Source organism: Caretta caretta, chromosome 4, assembly GCF_965140235.1.
Source record: "Caretta caretta isolate rCarCar2 chromosome 4, rCarCar1.hap1, whole genome shotgun sequence".
In the NCBI taxonomy this organism is placed as follows: Eukaryota; Metazoa; Chordata; order Testudines; family Cheloniidae; genus Caretta; species Caretta caretta.
Window position 1 is genome coordinate 101231598 of NC_134209.1, and position 24016 is coordinate 101255613.

Below are 24016 nucleotides of genomic sequence, written 5' to 3' on the forward strand. Positions count from 1 at the left end.
TTGCCACTGTGGGAAATCTCTACTGCCTTCCCTGTTTCCCAGCTGTGATGATGGTATTGATAGGACTCACGTGTCCATAAGGAGCACATGAATAGATGACCACATAATTAGCTCCTCTCGTGGCTGTCTCAGTAGAACAACAGCAGCTTGAGAAGGCTTTATACTGAACTATCATCTAATCTGAGAATTGGACTCCACACCTCTAGGCTGAATCACATTGGCAGGAAAATGCCCCTATTCTGAGGATAATTAGGACATCTGTCTCCAGGGCTGTCAAACTATTAAAGTGAAACTTTACTATTCTTAATGTTTAAGATGGAATGTGCAATGCAGGTGTGTTTGGTTGTTTTTTTATTAATTTTTTTTCTGTTTGTTTTGAAGTTTGACATAAAATGAGGGCATCAGAGGAAAAACACTTCCCCCTCCCCAGCCTGGCTGCTGCAAGCTATGAAGTGGAGAAGTGCACCCCTGAGCTTAGGTTGCTGTGTGCTCCAGCACCCTCCAGGGATCCCTTATCCCTGCCCCTGCCACACCCTGGGAGGCAGGGATATGGGATCCCTGGGAGTCTATGGGGAAGTTTGGGAGCTGGTTCCCACTCACTGACCTCACAGTGCACACTGCCCAGGTGCCCCTTCAGATGCAGCCCCGGTGAGGGTAGGGGAGACCCAGGAGTAAGGAACAGAAAGTGGAGCAGGACCAGGCAGCAGCTCTGTATGGGTGGGGAGTGGCTGCAGTGTTGGGAGTCATCCCTCCCACAGCTGTATTGAGCTGGGAGCTCTGCTGCACTCTTTCCTGCAGGGCAGCCACTTGATCCCACCCTCTTTGGGCTGTGTGCACTGTGAGGACAGTGAGTGGGAGCCAGCTTCAAAACTTCCCTGCACTGAGGAGGTACCAGGGCCACTGCTGCAGGAGTCTGCATGGAAGTTTTGGGGATGGCTCCCACTCGCCAGTGTGACAGTGCACGCAACCCCATGGAAGGCAGGCAGGTCCCAGGAGTAAGGGCCAGAGAGCAGAGTGGGAACCAAGCACCACCCTGCAGGGATGGGGAGTGGCAGGGCTCCCGGCTCAGCATGCCCAGGAGATGGATGACCCTCCCCCAGCATCCCGCTGCCTGGGAGCCTCCTCCCACCTGTCAGCTCTGTTCCCTGCTTGGGGCAAACTCCACACAGCAGTGACGAGGAGCTGGGGCAGGAAAGGGTAGCGCTCTCAGCCAGGCAGTAATGGTACTCGGACACTGGGCTGGCTGCCTGCAGCACTGCTCCTTTGCTGCCAGGCATTCTGGGATACATCTGGAGGACTTTCAGGACCCATGTGAAGCTGGGGCTGTTTGCACACAGGAAAGCAATTGGGCTCAGACCTTAGATCCCAGCTTATCATGGGCTTGAACTCTCCAGCCCTGCAGGGTCCTGGGACCCTGGGTATGAGCCCGAGGTTAGCACATTTGCAGTGCGATTGTCTAAGTGGGGTTTGGCTTGAGCCTGGGCTCAGATCCAGGCTTATACCCATAGTGTCTATATTTGTTCACTGTCAGGGCATGCTGCACGGCTTATTTGCTTTCTCAGGCTTTTCAGGAAGGGGTAACATGAGGGATTGGGGATTGCTGCTTGTGGAGTATTATTGATGAGGCATTCTGAATTGTTAAGTGAATTATTTTTGAGAGCGTTGGCCTTGAGCAATCAAATATTTTGCATTATGGATTCTTATTTCATTTTTTGTATTTTAAAATACTTGTATACAGAGACCTAGAGCTTGGGTATTTGTTTCTTGGTACATCTGCAGAAAGAAAAATATCATCTGTGGTATCTCTACTGTTATTTACCCTTCTTGCTGTTTTTCTTTCTCAAGCAACCAGAATTTTGTCTGGAAATACTCATTGTAATTTGTGCAAATCTCCAGGCACATGGGAATATGGCAGGCCCCAGTTAGCTCTAAGACTTCACCACACTTGTCTTTTTATGCTGTTTTAGCACATTAAAACAACCCTCAGTCCCACAACGTAAGCCAGTAAGAGTAAAGAAAACCCACTGGGTCAAAAGCTATGAGAAATAGCTGAAAAAAATAGAGTTTTTTGTTTTAGTACAACAGTCAGCCATAAGTCTGGGTGGTTTTTCTTTTTGTTTTGTTTTTTTAAAAAAAATCTGTTATTTAAGTAATAATATCTAGCTCTTATACTGCACTTTTCATCAGTAGATCTCAAAGCACTTTACAAAAGGAGGTCATTATAATTATCCCCATTTTTCAAATGAGGCAACTGAAACACAGAGAGGGGATGTGACTGGCCCAAGGTCACACAGCAGGATAGCGCCTGAGCTGGGAATAGAACCAGGGGTCGGCAATGTGTCTATACACGAACACAAGTGTCCGTGGTAAAAATTTTGAGGTCTGTGGGGGTGCTCACCTCAGGCAGCTCCCTGTCTGTGCTGTTGCTTGCAGAGGCGCGGCCAGGTGGCTCTGCAGGCACGCTGCCTCTATCCCGCTTCCCACAATGCTGACTCCATGGCTACCAACCCATTGGCCGGGAGCTGTGGCCAATGGGAGCTGCAGGGAATGGGGCAGCACGCAGAGCTGCCTGGCCGCGCCTCCCCATAGGAGCTGGAGCAGGGACATGCTGCTGCTTCCGGGAGCTGCTTGAGGTAGGCGCCGCCCAGAGCATGCACTCCTGACCCCCTCCTGTACCCCAACCTCAGCCATGATCCCCCTGCTGCCCTCCGAACCTCTTGGTCTCATCCCAGAGCAGCCTTCTGCACCCCAAACTCCCCCAACTTCCTGCTCCAGCCCAGAGCCCCTGCCCACACCCCGAACCCCTCATTTCTGGCCCCACCCCAGAACCCACACCTCCAGCCCAGAGCCTGAACACCCCTTCCCACACACCAACCCCTGCCTCAGCCCAGAGCTCCCTCCGCCAATGTCCGTCACTAAGTCCGGTAATTTTGTCAAGTGTCTGTCGTGCAACATGGTGGGGGCTGACCCCTGAATAGAACCCAGGTCTCCCGAGTTCCAGTCCTGTGCTCTATCCACTAGACCACACTGCTGTAAAGGTAGACAGAGGGTGAGGGAAAAACATATAACATACAAGTGGAACATAAAAGTTCCATGTTTTGCTGTTTTAATGTATATACTTTTTGGTGGGTTTTCTAAATTTGATTATTTAAGTTTAAATATAATATACTGTAGGCCCAGGGTGGGAGAGAAGGAAAGACAGCTGTTCTTCCAACTCTCACAATTTTGTCAGGAGCACTGCTATATTTAGTGCTTTTCGTCCCTTCAGACCTTTAATGTCTATGTATAAAGCCCCAGCTCCTGGAGGCATGTGTGTGAAAACCACAGCTTACTTTCATTTAAAAAAAAAAAAGTTTCTAGCCTTGTGGTTGTGAAGAAAAGCAGGAAAATGTGAACTCTGCATTCTCGAAAACCAGAAAGCCAAAAAGACCGTCAAAATTCATTGGCCAAACCGGACAGTCTCTACGTAAAAGAATAAATGGACACAAATCAAACGTCAAGAATTATAACATTCAAAAACCAGTCGGTGAATAGTTCAGCCTCTCTGGTCACTCGATTACAGACCTAAAAGTGGCAATATTATAATAAAAAAACTTCAAAAACAGACTCCAACGAGAGACTGCTGAATTGGAATTAATTTGCAAACTGGACACCATTAAATTAGGCTTGAATAAAGACTGGGAGTGGATGTATCATTACACAAAGTAAAACTATTTCTCCATGTTTATTTTTCCCCCCTACTGTTCCTCTCATGTTCTTGTCAACTGCTGGAAATGGCCCACCTTGATTCTCACTACAAAAGTTTTTTTTCTCTCCTGCTGGTAATAGCTCACCTCACCTGATCACTCTCCTTGCAGTTTGTATGGTAACACCTATTGTTGCATGTTCTCTGTGTGTATAAAATCCCCCTACTGTATTTTCCACTGCATGCATCTGATGAAGTGAGCTGTAACTCACAAAAGCTTATGCTCGAATAAATTTGTTAGTCTCTAAGGGTATGTCTACACTACGGAATAAGGTCGAATTTATAGAAGTTGGTTTTTTAGAAATCGGTTTTATATATTCGAGTGTGTGTGTCCCCACAGAAAATGCTCTAAGTGCATTAAGTGCATTAACTCGGCGGAGCGCTTCCACAGTACCGAGGCTAGAGTCGACTTCCGGAGCGTTGCACTGTGGGTAGCTATCCCACAGTTCCCGCAGTCTCCGCTGCCCATTGGAATTCTGGGTTGAGATCCCAATGCCTGATGGGGCTAAAACATTGTCGCGGGTGGTTCTGGGTACATATAGTCAGGCCCCCGTTCCCTCCCTCCCTCCGTGAAAGCAAGGGCAGACAATCGTTTCGTGCCTTTTTTCCTGAGTTACCTGTGCAGACGCCATACCACGGCAAGCATGGAGCCCGCTCAGGTAACCGTCACCCTATGTCTCCTAGGTGCTGGCAGACGCGGTACGGCATTGCTACACAGTAGCAGCAACCCCTTGCCTTGTGGTAGCAGACGGTACAGTACGACTGGTAGCCGTCATCGTCATGTCCGAGGTGCTCCTGGCCACGTCGGCTGGGAGCGCCTGGGCAGACATGGGCGCAGGGACTAAATTTGGAGTGACTTGACCAGGTCATTCTCTTTAGTCCTGCAGTCAGTCCTATTGAACCGTCTTATGGTGAGTGGGCAGGCGATACGGACTGCTAGCAGTCGTACTGTACCATCTTCTGCCGAGCAGCCATGAGATGTGGATGGCATGCAGTCCTTCTGCACCGTCTGCTGCCAGCCAAAGATGTAAAAGATAGATGGAGTGGGTCAAAACAAGAAATAGACCAGATTTGTTTTGTACTCATTTGCCTCCTCCCCTGTCTAGGGGACTCATTCCTCTAGGTCACACTGCAGTCACTCACAGAGAAGGTGCAGCGAGGTAAATCTAGCCATGTATCAATCAGAGGCCAGGCTAACCTCCTTGTTCCAATAAGAACGATAACTTAGGTGCACCATTTCTTATTGGAACCCTCCGTGAAGTCCTGCCTGAAATACTCCTTGATGTAAAGACACCCCCTTTGCTGATTTTAGCTCCCTGAAGCCAACCCTGTAAGCCGTGTCGTCAGTCGCCCCTCCCTCCGTCAGAGCAACGGCAGACAATCGTTCCGCGCCTTTTTTCTGTGCGGACACCATACCAAGGCAAGCATGGAGGCCGCTCAGCTCACTTTGGCAATTAGGAGCACATTAAACACCACACGCATTATCCAGCAGTATATGCAGCACCAGAACCTGGCAAAGCGATACCGGGCGAGGAGGCGACGTCAGCGCGGTCACGTGAGTGATCAGGACATGGACACAGATTTCTCTGAAAGCATGGGCCCTGCCAATGCATGCATCATGGTGCTAATGGGGCAGGTTCATGCCGTGGAACGCCGATTCTGGGCTCAGGAAACAAGCACAGACTGGTGGGACCGCATAGTGTTGCAGGTCTGGGACGATTCCCAGTGGCTGCGAAACTTTCGCATGCGTAAGGGCACTTTCATGGAACTTTGTGACTTGCTTTCCCCTGCCCTGAGGCGCATGAATACCAAGATGAGAGCAGCCCTCACAGTTGAGAAGCGAGTGGCGATAGCCCTGTGGAAGCTTGCAACGCCAGACAGCTACCGGTCAGTTGGGAATCAATTTGGAGTGGGCAAATCTACTGTGGGGGCTGCTGTGATGCAAGTAGCCCACGCAATCAAAGATCTGCTGATATCAAGGGTAGTGACCCTGGGAAATGTGCAGGTCATAGTGGATGGCTTTGCTGCAATGGGATTCCCTAACTGTGGTGGGGCTATAGACGGAACCCATATCCCTATCTTGGCACCGGAGCACCAAGCCGCCGAGTACATAAACCGCAAGGGGTACTTTTCGATAGTGCTGCAAGCTCTGGTGGATCACAAGAGCCGTTTCACCAACATCAACGTGGGATGGCCGGGAAAGGTGCATGATGCTCGCATCTTCAGGAACTCTGGTCTGTTTCAAAAGCTGCAGGAAGGGACTTTATTCCCAGACCAGAAAATAACTGTTGGGGATGTTGAAATGCCTATATGTATCCTTGGGGACCCAGCCTACCCCTTAATGCCATGGCTTATGAAGCCGTACACAGGCAGCCTGGACAGTAGTCAGGAGCTGTTCAACTACAGGCTGAGCAAGTGCAGAATGGTGGTAGAATGTGCATTTGGACGTTTAAAGGCGCGCTGGCGCAGTTTACTGACTCGCTTAGACCTCAGCGAAACCAATATTCCCACTGTTATTACTGCTTGCTGTGTGCTCCACAATATCTGTGAGAGTAAGGGGGAGACGTTTATGGCGGGGTGGGAGGTTGAGGCAAATCGCCTGGCTGCTGGTTACGCGCAGCCAGACACCAGGGCGGTTAGAAGAGCACAGGAGGGCGCGGTACGCATCAGAGAAGCTTTGAAAACCAGTTTCATGACTGGCCAGGCTACGGTGTGAAAGTTCTGTTTGTTTCTCCTTGATGAAACCCCCCGCCCCTTGGTTCACTCTACTTCCCTGTAAGCTAACCACCCGCCCCTCCTCCCTTCAATCACCGCTTGCAGAGGCAATAAAGTCATTGTTGCTTCACATTCATGCATTCTTTATTCATTCATCACACAAATAGGGGGATGACTACCAAGGTAGCCCAGGAGGGGTGGTGGAGGAGGGAAGGAAAATGCCGCACAGCACTTTAAAAGTTTACAACTTTAAAATTTATTGAATGACAGCCTTCTTTTTTTTGGGCAATCCTCTGTGGTGGAGTGGCTGGTTGGCCGGAGGCCCCCCCACCGCGTTCTTGGGCGTCTGGGTGTGGAGGCTATGGAACTTGGGGAGGAGGGCGGTTGGTTACAGAGGGGCTGCAGTGGCAGTCTGTGCTCCAGCTGCCTTTGCTGCAGCTCAACCATACACTGGAGCATACTGGTTTGGTCCTGCAGCAGCCTCAGCAATGAATCCTGCCTCTTCTCATCACGCTGCCACCACATTTGAGCTTCAGCCCTGTCTTCAGCCCGCCACTTACTCTCTTCAGCCCGCCACCTCTCCTCCCGGTCATTTTGTGCTTTCCTGCACTCTGACATTATTTGCCTCCACGCATTCGTCTGTGCTCTGTCAGTGTGGGAGGACAGCATGAGCTCGGAGAACATTTCATCGCGAGTGCGTTTTTTTTTTCTTTCTAAGCTTCACTAGCCTCTGGGAAGGAGAAGATCCTGTGATCATTGAAACACATGCAGCTGGTGGAGGAAAAAAAAAAGGGACAGCGGTATTTAAAAAGACACATTTTATAAAACAGTGGCTACACTCTTTCAGGGTAAACCTTGCTGTTAACATTACATACATAGCACATGTGCTTTCGTTACAAGGTCGCATTTTGCCTCCTCCCACCGCGTGACTACCCCCTCAACCTTCCCCCCTCCCTGTGGCTAACAGCGGGGAACATTTCTGTTTAGCCACAGGCAAACAGCCCAGCAGGAATGGGCTCCTCTGAGTGTCCCCTGAAGAAAAGCACTCTATTTCAACCAGGTGACCATGAATTATATCTCACTCTCCTGAGGATAACACAGAGAGATAAAGAACGGATGTTGTTTGAATGCCAGCAAACATACACTGCAGTGCTTTGTTCTACAATGTTTCCCGAGTATGTGTTACTGGCCTGGAGTGGTAAAGTGTCCTACCATGAAGGACGCAATAAGGCTGCCTTCCCCAGAAACCTTTTGCAAAGGCTTTAGGACTACACTTAGGAGAACCGCAAATGCCAGGGCAAAGTAATCCTTTCACATGCTTGCTCTTAAACCATGTATAGTATTTTAAAAGGTACACTCACCAGAGGTCCCTTCTCCGCCTGCTGGGTCCAGGAGGCAGCCTTGGGTGGGTTCGGGGGGTACTGGCTCCAGGTCTAGGGTGAGAAACAGTTCCTGGCTGTCGGGAAAACCGGTTTCTCCGCTTGCTTGCTGTGAGCTATCTACAACCTCCTCCTCATCATCATCTTCTTCGTCCCCAAAACCTGCTTCCGTATTGCCTCCATCTCCATTGAAGGAGTCAAACAACACGGCTGGGGTAGTGGTGGCTGAACCCCCTAAAATGGCATGCAGCTCATCATAGAAGCGGCATGTTTGGGGCTCTGACCCAGAGCGGCTGTTCGCCTCTCTGGTTTTTTGGTAGGCTTGCCTCAGCTCCTTCAGTTTCACGCGGCACTGCTTCGGGTCCCTGTTATGGCCTCTGTCCTTCATGCTCTGGGAGATTTTGACAAAGGTTTTGGCATTTCGAAAACTGGAACGGAGTTCTGATAGCACGGATTCCTCTCCCCAAACAGCGATCAGATCCCGTACCTCCCGTTCGGTCCATGCTGGAGCTCTTTTGCGATTCTGGGACTCCATCATGGTCACCTGTGCTGATGAGCTCTGCATGGTCACCTGCAGCTTGCCACGCTGGCCAAACAGGAAATGAGATTCAAAAGTTCGCGGTTCTTTTCCTGTCTACCTGGCCAGTGCATCTGAGTTGAGAGTGCTGTCCAGAGCGGTCATAATGGAGCACTCTGGGATAGCTCCCGGAGGCCAATACCATCGAATTGTGTCCACAGTACCCCAAATTCGAGCCGGCAACGTCGATTTAAGCGCTAATCCACTTGTCAGGGGTGGAGTAAGGAAATCGATTTTAAGAGCCCTTTAAGTCGAAATAAAGGGCTTCATTGTGTGGACCGGTGCAGGTTTACATCGATTTAACGCTGCTAAATTCGACCTAAAGTCCTAGTGTAGACCAGGGCTAAGGTGCTACAAGTACTCCTTTTCTTTTTGGGGATACAGACTAACACGGCTGCTACTCTGAAACCTGTCAAACTTTATTATCTTCTTTAAAAAATAGATGATCTTAAGGCAATTTCCTGATATTTTGAGCCAGATTAAAAATATTTGCAAATTTGGGGTTGGTAATAGAGAGTCTGAAAGGGATTAGCTAAAGGAATAAAAACAAAGAAAGGGAGGTAAGAGAGAGGGGGACAAAGAATGGAAGAGCATGGGAGAGGGTGCTCCAGTGAAGAGACTGTGAGGATCGGGATTATTGGAGAAAATAGTCAATCAGCAGAGGAGAAAGAATGTTCAGAATAAAAATTGTGTAAAACCATCTGATGATGTACACTCTAGATGGGTCCATAGATAACTGAGGCATAAGGGAGAAACAGACATGAGAAAAAGCAGTGGCAGGGAGTGGGGTGGGGGACGGTGGGAAAACATTCAGAGGAGGGCCGGGAGAATGATGAGCCAACCAGGGCTACTCCTTCCCCCTCACCCTTGAAGCACCATTGTAAATTATCACCGCGGAAGATTCCCCATCATGCTATGTGTCAGGGACCCAGTTACAGCATGGTTTCATTGTCTAGTGTGATGGGGATACAGCTAAGGTCCAGACAGAGTCTTGAGCAAATCACGTCCAAGGCTATACCATGGTTTGGGAAGTTGGTTAGGATCCCATGTATGCTGCAGAGTGTACAAGCGTTGTAACTAGAACAAGGGATAACTATGTAGGAACATAACCCTCAGACACATTTTAAAATGATCGTGTAGACAATGCCCTATAAGAGTGGTCTGAATAGGGTCAGTTAGTTACATTTTTGTATGATGATGATGATAACTAGAAAGGAATTTAAGCAGTAAACCCAAACAATCCAAGATTCATAAGTGTAAAGTAACATAGCAGTGCATTAATTCAAGGAAGTTGTGTTGAAGCATACAGTTACTCTTGGAACCTCTGCTTTGTCTTGAATTCTAGTCCTTGTATCAAAAAGTACTCCATTTTATGTTACAAGAGATTAGTATGGTGCTGGCTGGCCATTATGACAGTGCACTCAGACCATCCTTGCAAGTGGAGTGACTTGTATTGCTTGTGGCTGCATCACAAGTGGGCTGGGTGGTCTCTGGAAGGAGCTGTCCCCCCAGATCTCATTGGCCTGAGAGAGATGTAATAAGTGTCCTAGAAATTAGAAATGAAGAGACTCTTTAGGTCATCTAGTCAGTTCCTCTGTTGATGCAGGATCGTGCTGTGCAGGATATTTTTCTAGTACTTTATCAAGGCTAATTTTTAAATGTCTCAAGTGATGGGTCTCCTGCCATTTCCCTGAGGAGACTATTCCCCAATTTACTCCAATTTTTCTCTGCTATTTAGCTTGGATTGTCTTTCTCAGAGCACATTAATGGGATGAAATGCTTGTGCTCTCATTCATACACACATAAAATATACACTCCCTCCCCCAACCTTGGTTAGCTGAGGGAGGTGTTTAATTTCCTTCCCGTCCTCCACTTCTCCCCATGCCCCCTGCCAAATCCAAATAGAGATTATGGGATTCTTGGGCTACTAATAGAGGGGCTTGGAAAGTACTCTGACCTGCACTGGAGGATGATATGGTGGACTTAACATAACCAGACCGTATCAGTGGAGAGAGCACAACACAGGTATCAACTCAATTACGAGTATTTCATAAAACAAAACAATTATTTCTGGCATACAGTAAACTTGTGGTATGGGTCTCTAGAGGAAAAATAGGAGGAAAAAATCTCCTGAGAGAAAACAGAAGGAAGCTATTTTAAAAAAACAAACAAGCAAAAAACCAACCCAGTAAATAAAATATGCGTGGACTTAGCTTAAGGCAAGTTTGTTCCAGAGAAAACACTGGAGCCATTCATTATATAAAATACAGTATCTTGGGTGAGAGAGAATACTGATGAGGAAATGAATGCAGATGAGCCAAATAAAATACTAGGTGTCTTTTATTAAAAGCTAACTATAAATCATTTTTATGTTCTGTAGATACCAAAAACGTAAGAACTGTTAAGATTTATAGCAGATTGTTCATTTCTTATATGTAAATATGAGGACAATAAACAAAGCCCCAAGATACGATACCCATTGTATCAAATCAGCACACCAGCTCCCAAATTTTAGGAATGTTTGCACCAAGATCCAGACCCAAACTTTGGAGTTCGAGCCTATCTGTACTTCAGTTGCAGTATTTGAAAAACTTCAGAGTATTGTTGATATTTCCGAAGTGAACAATAGTGGTTACATCTGAGCTGTCTTGTTTGTTTTAGTTTGTTAGTATCTGTGAAAATGTTGGTGTGTGACTTGTAATGCCAGTTTGTAACAAGCTAGTATGAGCTTTTAATATAGAATCACAGTAACCATTTTTAAAAGTTAACACTGAATGCATCCGATGAAGTGAGCTGTAGCTCACGAAAGCTTGTGCTCAAATAAATTTATTAGTCTCCAAGGTGCCACAAGTACTCCTTTTCTTTTTGCGAATACAGACTAACACGGCTGCTACTCTGAAACCAGTCTATATACTGTCCACCTCATAGAAGTTACTACGTATGAACACGCAGTTTAAACTGTAGATGTTGCCTTAAACTTATTTCATTATGCAACAGATGTTTAGTGTAACCCTCTTGTTTTTTTTACAGTGATCCAGCTGCCAAAGCTCTCTGGGAGTCCTTAATGAATCTCAGACAAAAGGAAGCTGTGATGGAAGTTAGGAGACACCTAGTGGAGGCTGCAAGTAGAGAAAACTTGCCCATTAAGATGAACATGGGTAAGCGTTATAATATACCCTTCACCAGGGGGCTATAATGTGGAATATTTCAGCATCCATACTTCCTTCAGTCCCACGCATTTAAAGCAGTGATGCCCAAACTTTTCCTCTCATGCCCCGCCTTAACAGTAATGGCATGTGTCCATGCCCCCCTTGGCCAGGAGTGGAATCAGCAGCCCGGGTGCCGGGAGCTGTGGCCTAGGGACTGGGGGCTGGCGGCCTAGGGCCAGGAGCGGAGCTGGGGCTGTAGTTGTGGCCAGGGGCTGGAGCTGGAGATGGAGCCGGAGCGGAGCTGTGGGCAGAGCAGGGTTGGGTGGTGCTCCTTCCCTGCTCCCCTGCGCAGGCTGGCCTGTGCCCCACTGCGCCCTCCCAGATGTTTCTCCACACCCACCCTCAAGGGGGCACGTCCCATGGTTTGGAGACCACTAATTTAAAGCATTTACATTATTCTCTAAATTCTTATCCCACCATAGTTGGCCTCTGGTGAACTTTGAGGCTGCATGAGAACAATTTCTGCTCAAGCATGATGCAGTTGTGTTTTTGGAGCTTGCTTTTTTTTTTTAAGATTCAAAAGCCTATAAAGTGGTAGAGTTACGTGGAGGATGATAAATATACTGATGCAAGTGCTTAGTGTTGCCTCTTTCCTTTGTACTATGAAGTAAGACAGTTTGGGGCATGTTTACAGAGAGTAGTCTGCTGAGCTTCTGTTCTCGACAAGCAGACAGTCTAGCTAGTAGCAGAACTGTTGGAATCTGTGCCGCTCGCGCTCTCTCTCTCTCTCTTTTAACTGAGCTTTCTGTGAGGCAAGGCCACCGCACAAAAAGCTGAAAACAAAATTTAATATGAGTCAGAGTCCTTAGAAATATGCTAGCTGCGGGATATAGAGGTTTTACAGCTTTTTGAGTATGTTATTCTAATTGGACAAAAACAAAACAAAAATACATTGAAATTCAAGAAGTTAATGGTAGGCTTACATATTTAAACAAGTCATGAAATACAAAAAAAACCTAACGCACTCATCTTACCTATTATATTCTTTATGCACCTGATACACTTAAAGTCTACATTAATAGACTAGTAATCAGAAATACTACATTTATGTTGAGATGCAATGTTAATATGCAAATATTAACATTCTCACTTCATGTGTAATTTATGTTTAACATTTTACTAACATACTTAGTTGTGTTTGTTTCTTGCTTGTTTTTGTTTTAAAGAAAAGAAAAAGAGATTAGGGAAAAATAGAACAGGTGAAGACAGCAAATGGAGGAGACTGATTTAAGTCCTTTTCCAGTTCTTGGAGAGGTTGGGGAGCAACTAGAGATTCTTTACACACACCCCATTAATTCTGAACACATGGACATATTTTAGGGATGTTAAAGAAAACCTTCATGTCTTGAGGACTTCCTTAAAGATCCTGAAGATATGTAGGAGAAGCATCATTGGTAGCCATCTGACCTTTCTGTGGGAGGGGGAGGAAGGGCACTGGAATCTCCACCCTGTCTCTAGCCGGCCTAGGTGGGAAGGGGTTGGAACCTAGGTGGGGAGTTGAGGGGAACAGCTCCAGTGCGGAGGACAAGAGAAGATATTATCAGATCGTAGATCAAGGAGATGAAGAGCTATGGCAGTCCCCAAATCTTCCTCGAGGCTGGAGGGAAAGCACAGAATGAATGAAATATCTCAGGGCATCTGATCAATACATTAGATACTAGTGAGACTATAAAGTGTTAGACCTGTGTCTTTGCATGGCTTTATGCTGTTGCTGGGTGTTTCAGTTATAGAATAGGACTCTCCTGTTGTGTGTACCTGGCAGTGACACTTTTTTCAAATGTCTGATCGCTTCATTGTTTATATTCATATTTTCCAAAATGTTGACACTGAACCCTGTCTAAGGATGGATGTGATTTTTTTTTCCATTTTGATCTGACTAGAAGTTAAAACATTCCTGAACAACTTTTTAGTTTAAAAATGTGTGTTTTGCTTTTCAGTGAACTTAATGTATTTTGACCAGTGTGCTAATCAGAGATGGAAAAAACAGATCTCTTTCAATAGAAGTTGTTGGATGAGCCGTAATAACCATTAATGTATTTTTTTTTCTAATGTATCTTTTTTAGGGCCATGACACAGCTCTGCTCCAAGACATCCTGACATGCAATGTGCCGTTAACACAAGTAGATGCAAATGAAGCAGCAAACCTGTTTACAAGGAAAATATGTAGATTTTTTTCCCTCAGTGTTTGTTTTTAAAAAGCAAAATTTGTATTTTTATTTTACTCTCGTGTGTAAATCAAGAATAGAAAACACTGAATAGGGAATAAAAACGGACTTGCTTTACCCCTAAGCTTTCATGAGCTACAGCTCACTTCACAAAGCTTATGCTCAAATAAATTTGTTAGTCTCTAAGGTGCCACAATTCCTCTTTTTCTTTTTGCGGATACAGACTAACACGGCTGCTACTCTGAACCCTTAAACAGAGTTACTGTTTTGTGAGTGTTGGTGATCCCAACAGTACACTGCAGTCTTGGATGTTTTGAAAGAGTGGGAAGTTGACAAGTGTTGCAGGGCTGTTGTCACAAATCTATCTAGAAGAAAAAGGGTACAGTAAATTGGGAATATTTGCTTAAATAACCTCAAATGATGTGTGTGAGAGCATCCCCCAGGATGACTTGTTCATTTTTGTGTGATAGAAAGTATTAATTTTTATAATGGATTTAATTTTTGCTTTTAAAAATGTTTTTTTGCTGCTTTGTATTGCTAATAAACCAATAACCCTCCATCCTGTGCTCCGTTCTCCATTCCCACGGTTTCAAATTAAGGGTCCTGTGCTGTAGACTCTTACTCAAGTGACCAGAAACTTCAATGAGACTAGCAGCAAGGAGAAGCATTTTCTGGATTTAGGCCAAAGTAGTGCCACAACAACTCTTCCTCCTTAAGGATTCATGTTAAAAGTGATTTCTGTTGAGTCCATAGTATTTACTTTTATTGTTTGGGTTTTTTTGTTTTGTTTTTTGGCAGTGGAGGTGTGTGAAATGCTATTTGTGCTTGAAATAATGTTTGAAGCACAGATATAAATTACTATTATTTGTACATCTCTTATTTATTTTTTAAACTGTGGATTCATCAACCCATAACTAGAAGAGCAACAAAGAAAAGCTTTGGGACTGTCTTGCAAATGAAAAAAATGAAGAAATAAGAAGCAAAAGCTAGAAATGAGGGCAGAAGTGTGTGTTTCTGGTTTTCTAGAAACCATAGCTTCTCATTGGCTCATAAATGCAGGAAACTGCTCCTCATGTCAGGAACTAAAATTGTTCAACGATGCATAACTGTTGAATGAAACTTTAAAACTATACTGTGTCTTTTGAGTGTGGAGTGCCAAATCTATCATGCTACAGAACACTTAAAGCCCCTTAAGACAGCAAGAAATTAAGTAGCATGTTGCCTATCAGTTGCTTCCTTTGCCTGGGACAAAACAATTCTAGCTACCTCTTTTCTGACAGATGCCTTTATTTAGTCAAAAGGCCACCTGCTTCCAATATGATGGAGATATGGGGCAGTGAAGGCTGGAGAGAAGATGGAGGTGATTTGAGTCTCCACACCCTCTGCCTAGGTTAACTTTGCACTGTCATAGTTTGGGCTCTACAGATATTGGTGTATTTCAGTGGATATTGCACTGTCTTCTGCTGCTTAGGAGTAGCACCTCGGTCTCTCCAATATTTAGAGGGAATGTTTTGAGGACTTTTAGGCCCTGCCTCATATTAAATATCATAGCATCATTTTCCAACATGAAGAAAATCTCTAACACTTTTACTAAGGTCAGCTGTCACTAGGTGAAAACTGTTTTTATGCTTGACATAAGGAGTGAAATGCATTTGGAAGCAAAGATTAAAATTCCAGTTGGTATTTCTGAGACCTCCTGTTGTGGGCAGCTGGCTGAAAAACTGCATCATGTTTGACAGTGGCAGCATGGGAGTCCTGTCTCAGAGTTTATAAACCATATTCTATCCTCCTGTAATATGTGTAAAGAAAGTAAAAAAAACTTCTGCTTCTTTCAGTGTACTAAAATATCATTAACCACTCACTGCAATGAATCAAATCACTCTCCTGCCTTCCTCAATGTGTGTGTGTGTGCGTGCGTGTGTGTGTGGTGCATGTTTTTCCCAGACGGACAAATACTAAGGACCAGTTTTTTCCTTTCTTTGATGGTCTTATGTAACAGGAGCAGAGCACCTGTCATAGGAGCACAGCTTATTCAGTGGGACACCTGTGTATCCTGCAGGGTGCTCGGCACCTCTGCGGGGTGTTGAAGAATGCATCAGCTCTCCCACCCTGGGGTGGGAGGAGAGTGAGAGAGCTTATGATACCAGCTGTGGAAGAAGAAAAGTCGTCATTGTAACTGTTCTCCTCACATCTGCTGGCAGCTCCATTTTCTCCAGTCTTCAAGCTGCAAGGATGAACAGAGGGAGAGAATTCTGAGTAGCTGCCAGGAGAGATAGCGAGGGAACAGGTGCTCCTTGCCCTTCCAGCAGCCAAGAGGGGGTTGTGAGTAAGACAGAAGTCTGATCTCACCACTTGGGCACTGCCTTTGAACCTCACTGGTGCTGGGATCCGTTTCCGTGGTCAGCCTTCACTAGTATGCAACTTTGAGTTTCATTTTAATATTTAAACCCAAATGAAGTTTTAAGCATTAACACACTCAATGAATGGTAAAGAGGAAGATTGGTTCGGAGAAGCCCAGGCAGCAGCAGCAACATTTTAAGGCTACATACAAATCACAATTCATAAATAAATGTGGAATTGTATTCATGCCTTATTAACCACTGAATATCTTCCTGTTGGCTGTCAGGTAAACCCCTTCTTGCTAACCTTTCTGTGTTGCGCACCTACTGCATATCAATTCCCTGCTATTGGGGCGCCTTGGGCATTGGTGGGACTCAGTTCCTGCTGTTCTCTGTCTGTGGCACACAATAGTGTAATCTGTGGGCTGTAATACTCTGGTCTAATTTCAGTTGTTTGGTTTATTGTGCAAGTGCTGTGTGGTGTTGGTGTCTGGTTATATCCAGGAGGTCAGACTAGATTATCTGGTGGTCCCTTCTGTGTGACTCGTATTGGAGAACTTTGGAAACTATTTTTCAGTTGCAGACATAGGGCCCCTGTACTGCCAATGTCCCAAATGATGTCGTTTTTCAGCAAAAGTTTCACCAGCTGCAGGAGACTCATTACTGTCCCTTTAAGCTTTCATTTAAAAATTTGTGGTGACTTTTACCTTCTGAACTCTCAAAACTGGACTGAGCTAAATGGATGGTGCCTTACTGTTAAGGGCTTGACTGTGGTTCCATTACAAATCCCTAATTGTAGGGAATTATGATTCACCTGTACAAACTGCCTCCAGGCTTCAGCTGAGTGAATTACAGTGGTTTGTTAGTTGAAAGGAGTGGAGGGGTAGGTTAAATCCCCCCTCTGAACTCATCCGTTTTAACAAGACTGTAGGGACTAATGCTTTAGAGAAGTGGTGGGAAACAACTTTGAAGACATAATGCTGAGCTGAGTAGGCAAGGTGTGGAGTGTTGCTTGTAGGTTCTTTTAGGCTGTGTAACATTATTGCTGGCAAAACTATCATCAGATTTGATGAGAGAGCTTCTGGAACAGCTGGAGGCTGTTGTGAGAGGCCTGGATGTCAAGGAAAGTGCAGCAGGATAGGGAGAGCAGCACTGGCTGAATTTTCTGGGAGCTAAGAAATAAATACAATTCCAAGGTGGCAAGATCTCCCTGGTGTCTACTGAGGAGGAATTTTGCTGGGAGTGTGCTGTTTTCTCCTCTGAATTCTTCAGTCAGCTTGTGCTGTGGTTTCCAGGTGAGGATAAGAGTTCTGTGGAGTGTGTGCCATTTTAAGATGATCCTCCCCCCTCCCCCCCCCCCCGAAAGATGTCAAAAGGAAAATTGTCCTCTTTAAGCTTCTGGTAACAGCAACATGGTCAAAGACACAGATGTGGTGCCATAATTTTACAATCTCAGTGTGAGATTCCTGTCCAGCTGACTTGCTAGAAAACACTTCAGAAATGTTTATCAAACATACTGGTGCTTCAAAGTAGCATCTGGATGAACTTGAAATAATTTTGTCAACGGAAAACTTGAGGGCCTGGGGAACCATCTCAAAGAACTAGACAAAGAACTAAGACTAAACTCGAAGGCCTACTAGAGGCCAAAAGTATGAGTTGGCCTCCCTTCTCCATAGGGGAGCCAAATGTGTTTTTTAGGAACTGCTAGATCAGGGAAAAGGGATTTCCTTTTATCCACATGACTCTGCGTCTCAATTAAAGAGCATATTTAAATTCCTAAGACTCAGATCTAAGATGATACTTGAAGGAGGCAGACTAAATTCTAGGTACTATTTTACATTGGGACCATTGTATTATTTTTTAATCTTTATGCTATATTTGGATTATTTATCAATGGTTTTAGAGAGAAGATGGGTGAGGTAATATCTTATATTGGACCAACTTCTGTTGGTGAGAGAGACAAGCTTTCGAACTTGCACAACAGTGCTTTGGCATTTAATACTAAAATTTAATCTTAAATTATTTTACAATCCATATGCAAAAATAGTTATTCGGTTTTTGAAGATTTAATTTGCTGGGGTGTTCAGTAATAATTTTTTACCATTTGTATTTCTTGTTGTGAATTACTTGTTCATTGTGCGTACTATTTATTGCAATACACTCAATACTGAGAGTGTTTCAAAGGGTGGAACCAAAGCCATGGGGTTGAGATTGTTGTTGTGGCAATAGATCAGAGGATTGTGGGAGTTGCTCTAATTAGTTCCTTCTGATTGGATGCATTTCCCAGATCAGCTCCAGCTAGTCTGTAAAGTCCAGGTGCAACTCTGGACTTTTCGTTTTGGTTGGTTGGTCTGTTTTTGTTAGAGTTCCATAAATATTTGAGAACCATTTATATCGAGATACTTGGAATACTATGAAACTTTATTATTTAAAGCAGTAAATGAAAATGAAATAGCTCCGTCCTGCCTCTCAAACAACTGTATGTGTATAGTAGTACTGTTAGGCTATGTCTATGCTACAAACTACTTTTGGTATAACTTAGTTCACTCCGGGGTGTGTATAATTCATGCCCCTGAGTGAAGTAAGTTATACTGACCTAAGTGCTGGTGTGAATAGTGCTATGTCGGCGGAAGAGCTTCTCCCGCCGACATAGCTACTGCCTCTTGCGGAGGCAGGAGTTACTAAGCCAATGGGAGAGCTCTCTCCCGTCAGCTTAGAGCATCTTCACTAGAAGTGCTTCAGCGGCACAGCTGCATCGGTGCAGCTGCACCATTGCAGTTGCTGTCGAGTAGAAATAGCCTTAGATACCAAGAGAAGGCAAATATTTGTTCAGTGAAACTTTGATTTGGCAGTGTGTAGATAACTTAGCCATTATTTCTGTATTTTGGTGCATTAAACACAATGTATCTTTTATAGAAAATCATTCAGTTAAATTAAACAGTTAAAAATAGTCTGTTTTCAACAAACCTTTTGCTGAGACCATTTTGGAGGTACAGTTATTTAAAGATCTTTGTGATATCCAAGGAGAAGGAAGTAATTTAGGAATGGATGTGTGATGCAACTTGCTTTTGCTCAATTAAAGTCAAATTGTTTTTAACAGACTTTGAGAGTATTATTCATGATCAATAAGTCAGGTGCAGCTGGATTTTAAGAGTTCCATTTTGGAGTTAGGGACCCACTTACACGAGAGGAGAAACATTGCTGCTGTTTCAGCTTCAGTGGAAGTGCTGCTGCTTATCCAGTCCTGACTTCCCCTCTGACTCTATTTCTATTCTCGTGTGTCTCTTAGCGATCCTCTGAGCGTGACGGTCCCTGAGTCTGTTGTTGAAAGCTGTGCTATTAACATATTACCTGGCAGTAATAGAAACCTTGCTACACATAGCTTTCTGTTGTCTTAAAAACAGACTTGGTTGGCAGTTTTAACAGAGGATGGTAAATCTAGGTTGAGTCTGAATCCCTTTATTATGTTCCCTTATTGATGTAGTGAATGATCAAAGTTGAAACACCTGTACAGTAACAGAAACAAAGTGCTCTCTGCTGTTACTTTAATCCTCATTAATGGGAAGAAAGCCTTCTCGGTTTCTTCTATTAAAGTATACAAAATGCAGCTTGAAAGTCTTAGTCTTTAAATTTTTAAAGATCCCAGGAGAGACCCTCCCTAACTACTTAGCCCAGCATCAGGCTTTGTAAAAGATGGTGGGGGTAAGAACACTGTAACTCCCCAGAGTAGTGTGGTAACGCCCTGAGTAAAGTTTGAACAAAACTTCCAAATTTTGGGTAGGAGCCGGGGTGTGCCTGGAGGTTTGGCCTGGCTTTAGGAAGCATGAAAGAATAGCCTGTGAAGTAATTTAGAGAAGGTTGGGGGTGGGCATTAGCCTGGAGGATTTTTTTCCTATGGAAAACTGATCTGGAATACTGTTTATAGAGAGAAGACCAACAACTTTTCCATATGCTGGAGGAATGCAGTATCTGAAATCGGAAGCAGATATAGAATAGGAAGCAGACTTTAAAAAAAAATCACTTGCATGATATTCTAAATAATAATACATTTATTAATGTGCTATTTCTAGAGACAGCATCAGTCCAAAAGTATTAAAGACTCAATACTATCAAGTGGAGGGATCAAATAAACTTCAGAAATATCTGTAATACTTTTCACAAAAATTACCTGACTACTGTATCATAGCATTACAACCTTATTGCAAATTATTCTTGTGAAGGGGAATTCTGGTTGCCTGGCACCCTTCTGCCTAAAATCTAAACCTTAACAGTGTTGACTTAGCTTTGCATGCAGTATATAACTGTTCACAAATACACCGCTCCTTGTCTGTTATTTCTTAGCATCAGCATTTATATTTAGCCTGAGTGGCCTTGTGCTAATTCGGCCCACAACAGTACCTTCTTTGGCACAGTTCTAGAGTGATTATGGCAGCCTTCTCCATGCATGTGGCTGGCGCCTTTCCTTGTTTCCTTTAAGGTGGCAAGCACACAACTATATTTAGGGTCAAATTGTTCCTTTCTGTGTTAAAATTCATTGAAGTGGACTCTGGGGCAAGAAATCTCCAAAAGGATCCCCTTGCAGAGATCCCTTTTGGAAGAGATTTACGAAAGATACAGTGTTCTTTGAGAATGTCAGTACATACGTGGAATCTTAGTCATAATCTCCTCCCATTTGAAGTTGGTGATTATATAAATAGTGCTTCCTTCCTAACCCAAGATACATATGGAAATAGAATTTAGAGAGCCTTAGCCTTAATAATTCATTTTTCCAATCACTGGTAGATTTTGTCTATGTCTTCCTCTAAAGGCCTTTCCACACAAATCTTCTTCTATTTTTTTCAGTTGATCTTTTTCTTATGCTTCTGGTAGCCTTTGTACATAAGACTTCGTATATATTTCTTCACTAATGGTTTTCTTGTATAGCCAAAATATATATGGTCACACTTTCGTAGACATACGTTCATATACCTATAAATGTAGAGTTCTCCTGAGTAGCTCATATGTATAAGGCAAACGAACAGCTCATTTCTTCAGTAAAGGACAGTTTAAAGTTGAAGTGCTTACTTTAAAGATTTGTAGAGAATAGAAAGTAAAAAGTATGGGAAGCAAAATGATGAAGTATTTTTTTAATCTGTTCTTTCGCATTAAGGTTACACGCACTGTCTCAAAGTCTACAATTTGTGAGGCTCACTTGGAGCTTAAAACACTAATCTTGGTCTTTCTTGCCCTGAAATGTAATTTTTTTCCTACTTAAAATGTCCCTGTTTTTTGTTTGTAATTTCACAGCCTGATCTGTGCAGGTCCTGTAGCAATGCTTACACTAAAGCAGCATCTGCTTTAGTTTGTTTGTTTGTGTTAAACAAAAGTCAAATGTACTAATGCATGCAGCCCAACAAGAATCTGCACAGCCTGGCTTCCCAAGTCCACTGTGCCCTTCCTATCCCACTGGCCCCTTCCTAGCAATTTAGTGAGGCTGTCCTTCTTTCTCACTGGTGTGGTTGGACTCTATTTTATTAATTTTAAAAACACAGAAATATTTATTTTTGTAAAGGTTTCCCTTGGTATGTGTGCCCTGTTTTGGTATGTATTCCAGTGACTTCTTATTGCATGTTGATAGTTGGCTTGATAAATTACCAGTGCCCTCTAGAGGAGCATAAGAACTAAGAAGTAATTTTTGCATATGTGTATAAAAGGAAATTATTGGTGCTTTTCAGAATCAGTGCATGATAATCTGTCAAACCTGATTTCAGGAATTTATACTGGATCTTTCAATTGCTTGAAATGTATTATTTTAATCGAGGCTTTATCAAAAATTGTGACAAGAAAAGCCCTACTATCAATTTCTTTTTAAAAGGTGGGTTTCTTAGAAACTTCAGGGTTTAAAAAAGGCAGAGGTCATTATGTCAGGCTTCTCTCTTAGCTTCATTCAGTTTCAAGCTGCTATTGTAATTTTTATTATATTTTCATGAAAAGCTTAGAAAAGTTCAGGTAGGGATGAAATTCAATAGTATGAAGTATAAGGTCATGCACATAGGATCTAATAATAAGAATTTCTGTTACAAACTCCAGGCTACTTAGTTGGAAATGACAGAGGAGGAAAGACCTGAGTGTGTTGGTCGATTGCAGGATGACGATGAGCCATCAATGTCATGTGGCTATGAAAAAGGCAGCTGTAATCTAGGCAAGGCATTTCCAGTGAAGAGCTGTTTAAGCTGAAGGACAATGTTGGCGCAAGAACAAATGGGAATAAACTGTCCATGGACAAATTCAGGCTGGAAACCAAAAGGAGGTTTCTAATGATCAGAGGAGTGAGATTCTGGAATAGTCTCCCTATGGGAGTTGTGCGGGCAAACAGCGTAATTAGTTTTAAGACAAAACTGGACAAATTTATGAGTGGGATTATATGGTGGTATTGCTTTTGATGGTGGGGGCAGGGCTCAGCAGCCCTTGGGATCCCTTCCAGTTTGTCCTAAAGCTCATGCTTCCTGGCTTCGGGTGGTCATCTACAGGGGTCAGTAAAGAATTTCTCTCTTCTCCCCTCAGTGTATTCTAGAGTGAGAGGTTTTTTGGTCTCATTTGTCTGAAGCAGCAGAGATGGCCATGGTGGGAGATGGGTTTGGGCAGTGGTCTGAGTTGGCACTGAGCATTCTCTTTACCATGAGCTTATCTGGCTGATTCCTGCTCATATGCTCAATGTCTAACTGATCACTGTACGTGGGGTTGGGAAGGAACTTTCCCCAGTTAGCTTGACAGTGACCTCAGGTTTTTTTTCATCTTCCACTGCAGTGTTGGGGACACTTGCGAGGATTACCTGGAGATATCTCACTTAATCATTTCCCTGCCATTGCAGGGGCCTTGCATATTGGTCTTTCCTGGTCTCCGAGTGTGGCATATAATAGTTTAGTCTCTTGTGGGCTTTAATACTTTGGTCTGATTTTGTTTGTTGGGTTTACTGGGCAGGAGTTGGATGTTGTTGGGGGCCTGTGATGTGTGGGGGGTTGGAATGGATGAGCTGATGGTCCCTTCTGACCTTAAACTCTAGGTAGACATACATCACTATTTCTGTTAGTAAGTTACTTCATGTTTTGCTCCCTAGAGTTCCTATCAGAGGTGTCTGGAAATTGTAGATGTAGCTTTCCTGTTTTATGTCTTGTAGTCGGAGGCAGTGTTGGCTAGTGGGTTGAGCATAGGACTGAGAGACAAAGATCAACCAGTGATCCTGTCATAAAGACAACTGAAAAAGCAAAGACTTTGAACTTGATAATAAATTTGCAACCTTCCTTTATGATGACTGTCTTCAGTATAGCATAAAATGGGAAGTGTTAAAAAATTGGATTGAAACGTTTCATCTTGAATATACTACTTTAAATGGATTTAAACTCACAGGTCCCTTACTAGATGCTGCAAATGAAGAAACATAGGAAATATTAAAAGTACTAAAAGGATCAACAAGATGGTAGCTCAAACATGAGAAATGACCAGATAATAGCTGCAAACATCCAGACAGGGAAGAATGTGTTGATTCTACAGAATATTGTGTCCAAGATGTAGAAGGTACCACTCAATAATGCAGAGAAAAATATAACAATAAGGACCTTGCCATTTGCTCAAACAGTGAAAATAAACAAAAAAGATGAGAGGATTTCTTGGGTGCAATTATATTTATTATTTACTGTTAATGTTTGTTATGGTGTTGCATAGATGCCAACCAGAAATTGGGGCCCCATTGTGATAGGCACTCTACAAACACAAAAAAATAGTAGCCTCGAACAGTTTTTAATCTAAATAACTTTAGTATGGGTAGAGGTTTGGCACACTGTTCAAATGTCATGAAAAAAAAGCAATGCCTAATGCAATCTTAAAGCACATTGTGGAAGTTCAGAATTT

At 43.7% G+C, this 24016-nt stretch overlaps 1 protein-coding gene across 3 annotated transcripts in view; it reads left to right on the plus strand.

The window, feature by feature from the left end:
• SCFD2 (sec1 family domain containing 2) overlaps window positions 1-24016 on the plus strand; it is a 317624-nt gene that overhangs the window by 40123 nt on the left and 253485 nt on the right. For all 3 annotated transcript variants that reach the window (XM_048848286.2, XM_048848287.2, XM_048848285.2), the window contains exon 3: window positions 11447-11574. In XM_048848286.2, coding sequence (XP_048704243.2) covers window positions 11447-11574 — 128 coding nt within the window. The remainder of the gene's footprint in view (window positions 1-11446; window positions 11575-24016) is intronic.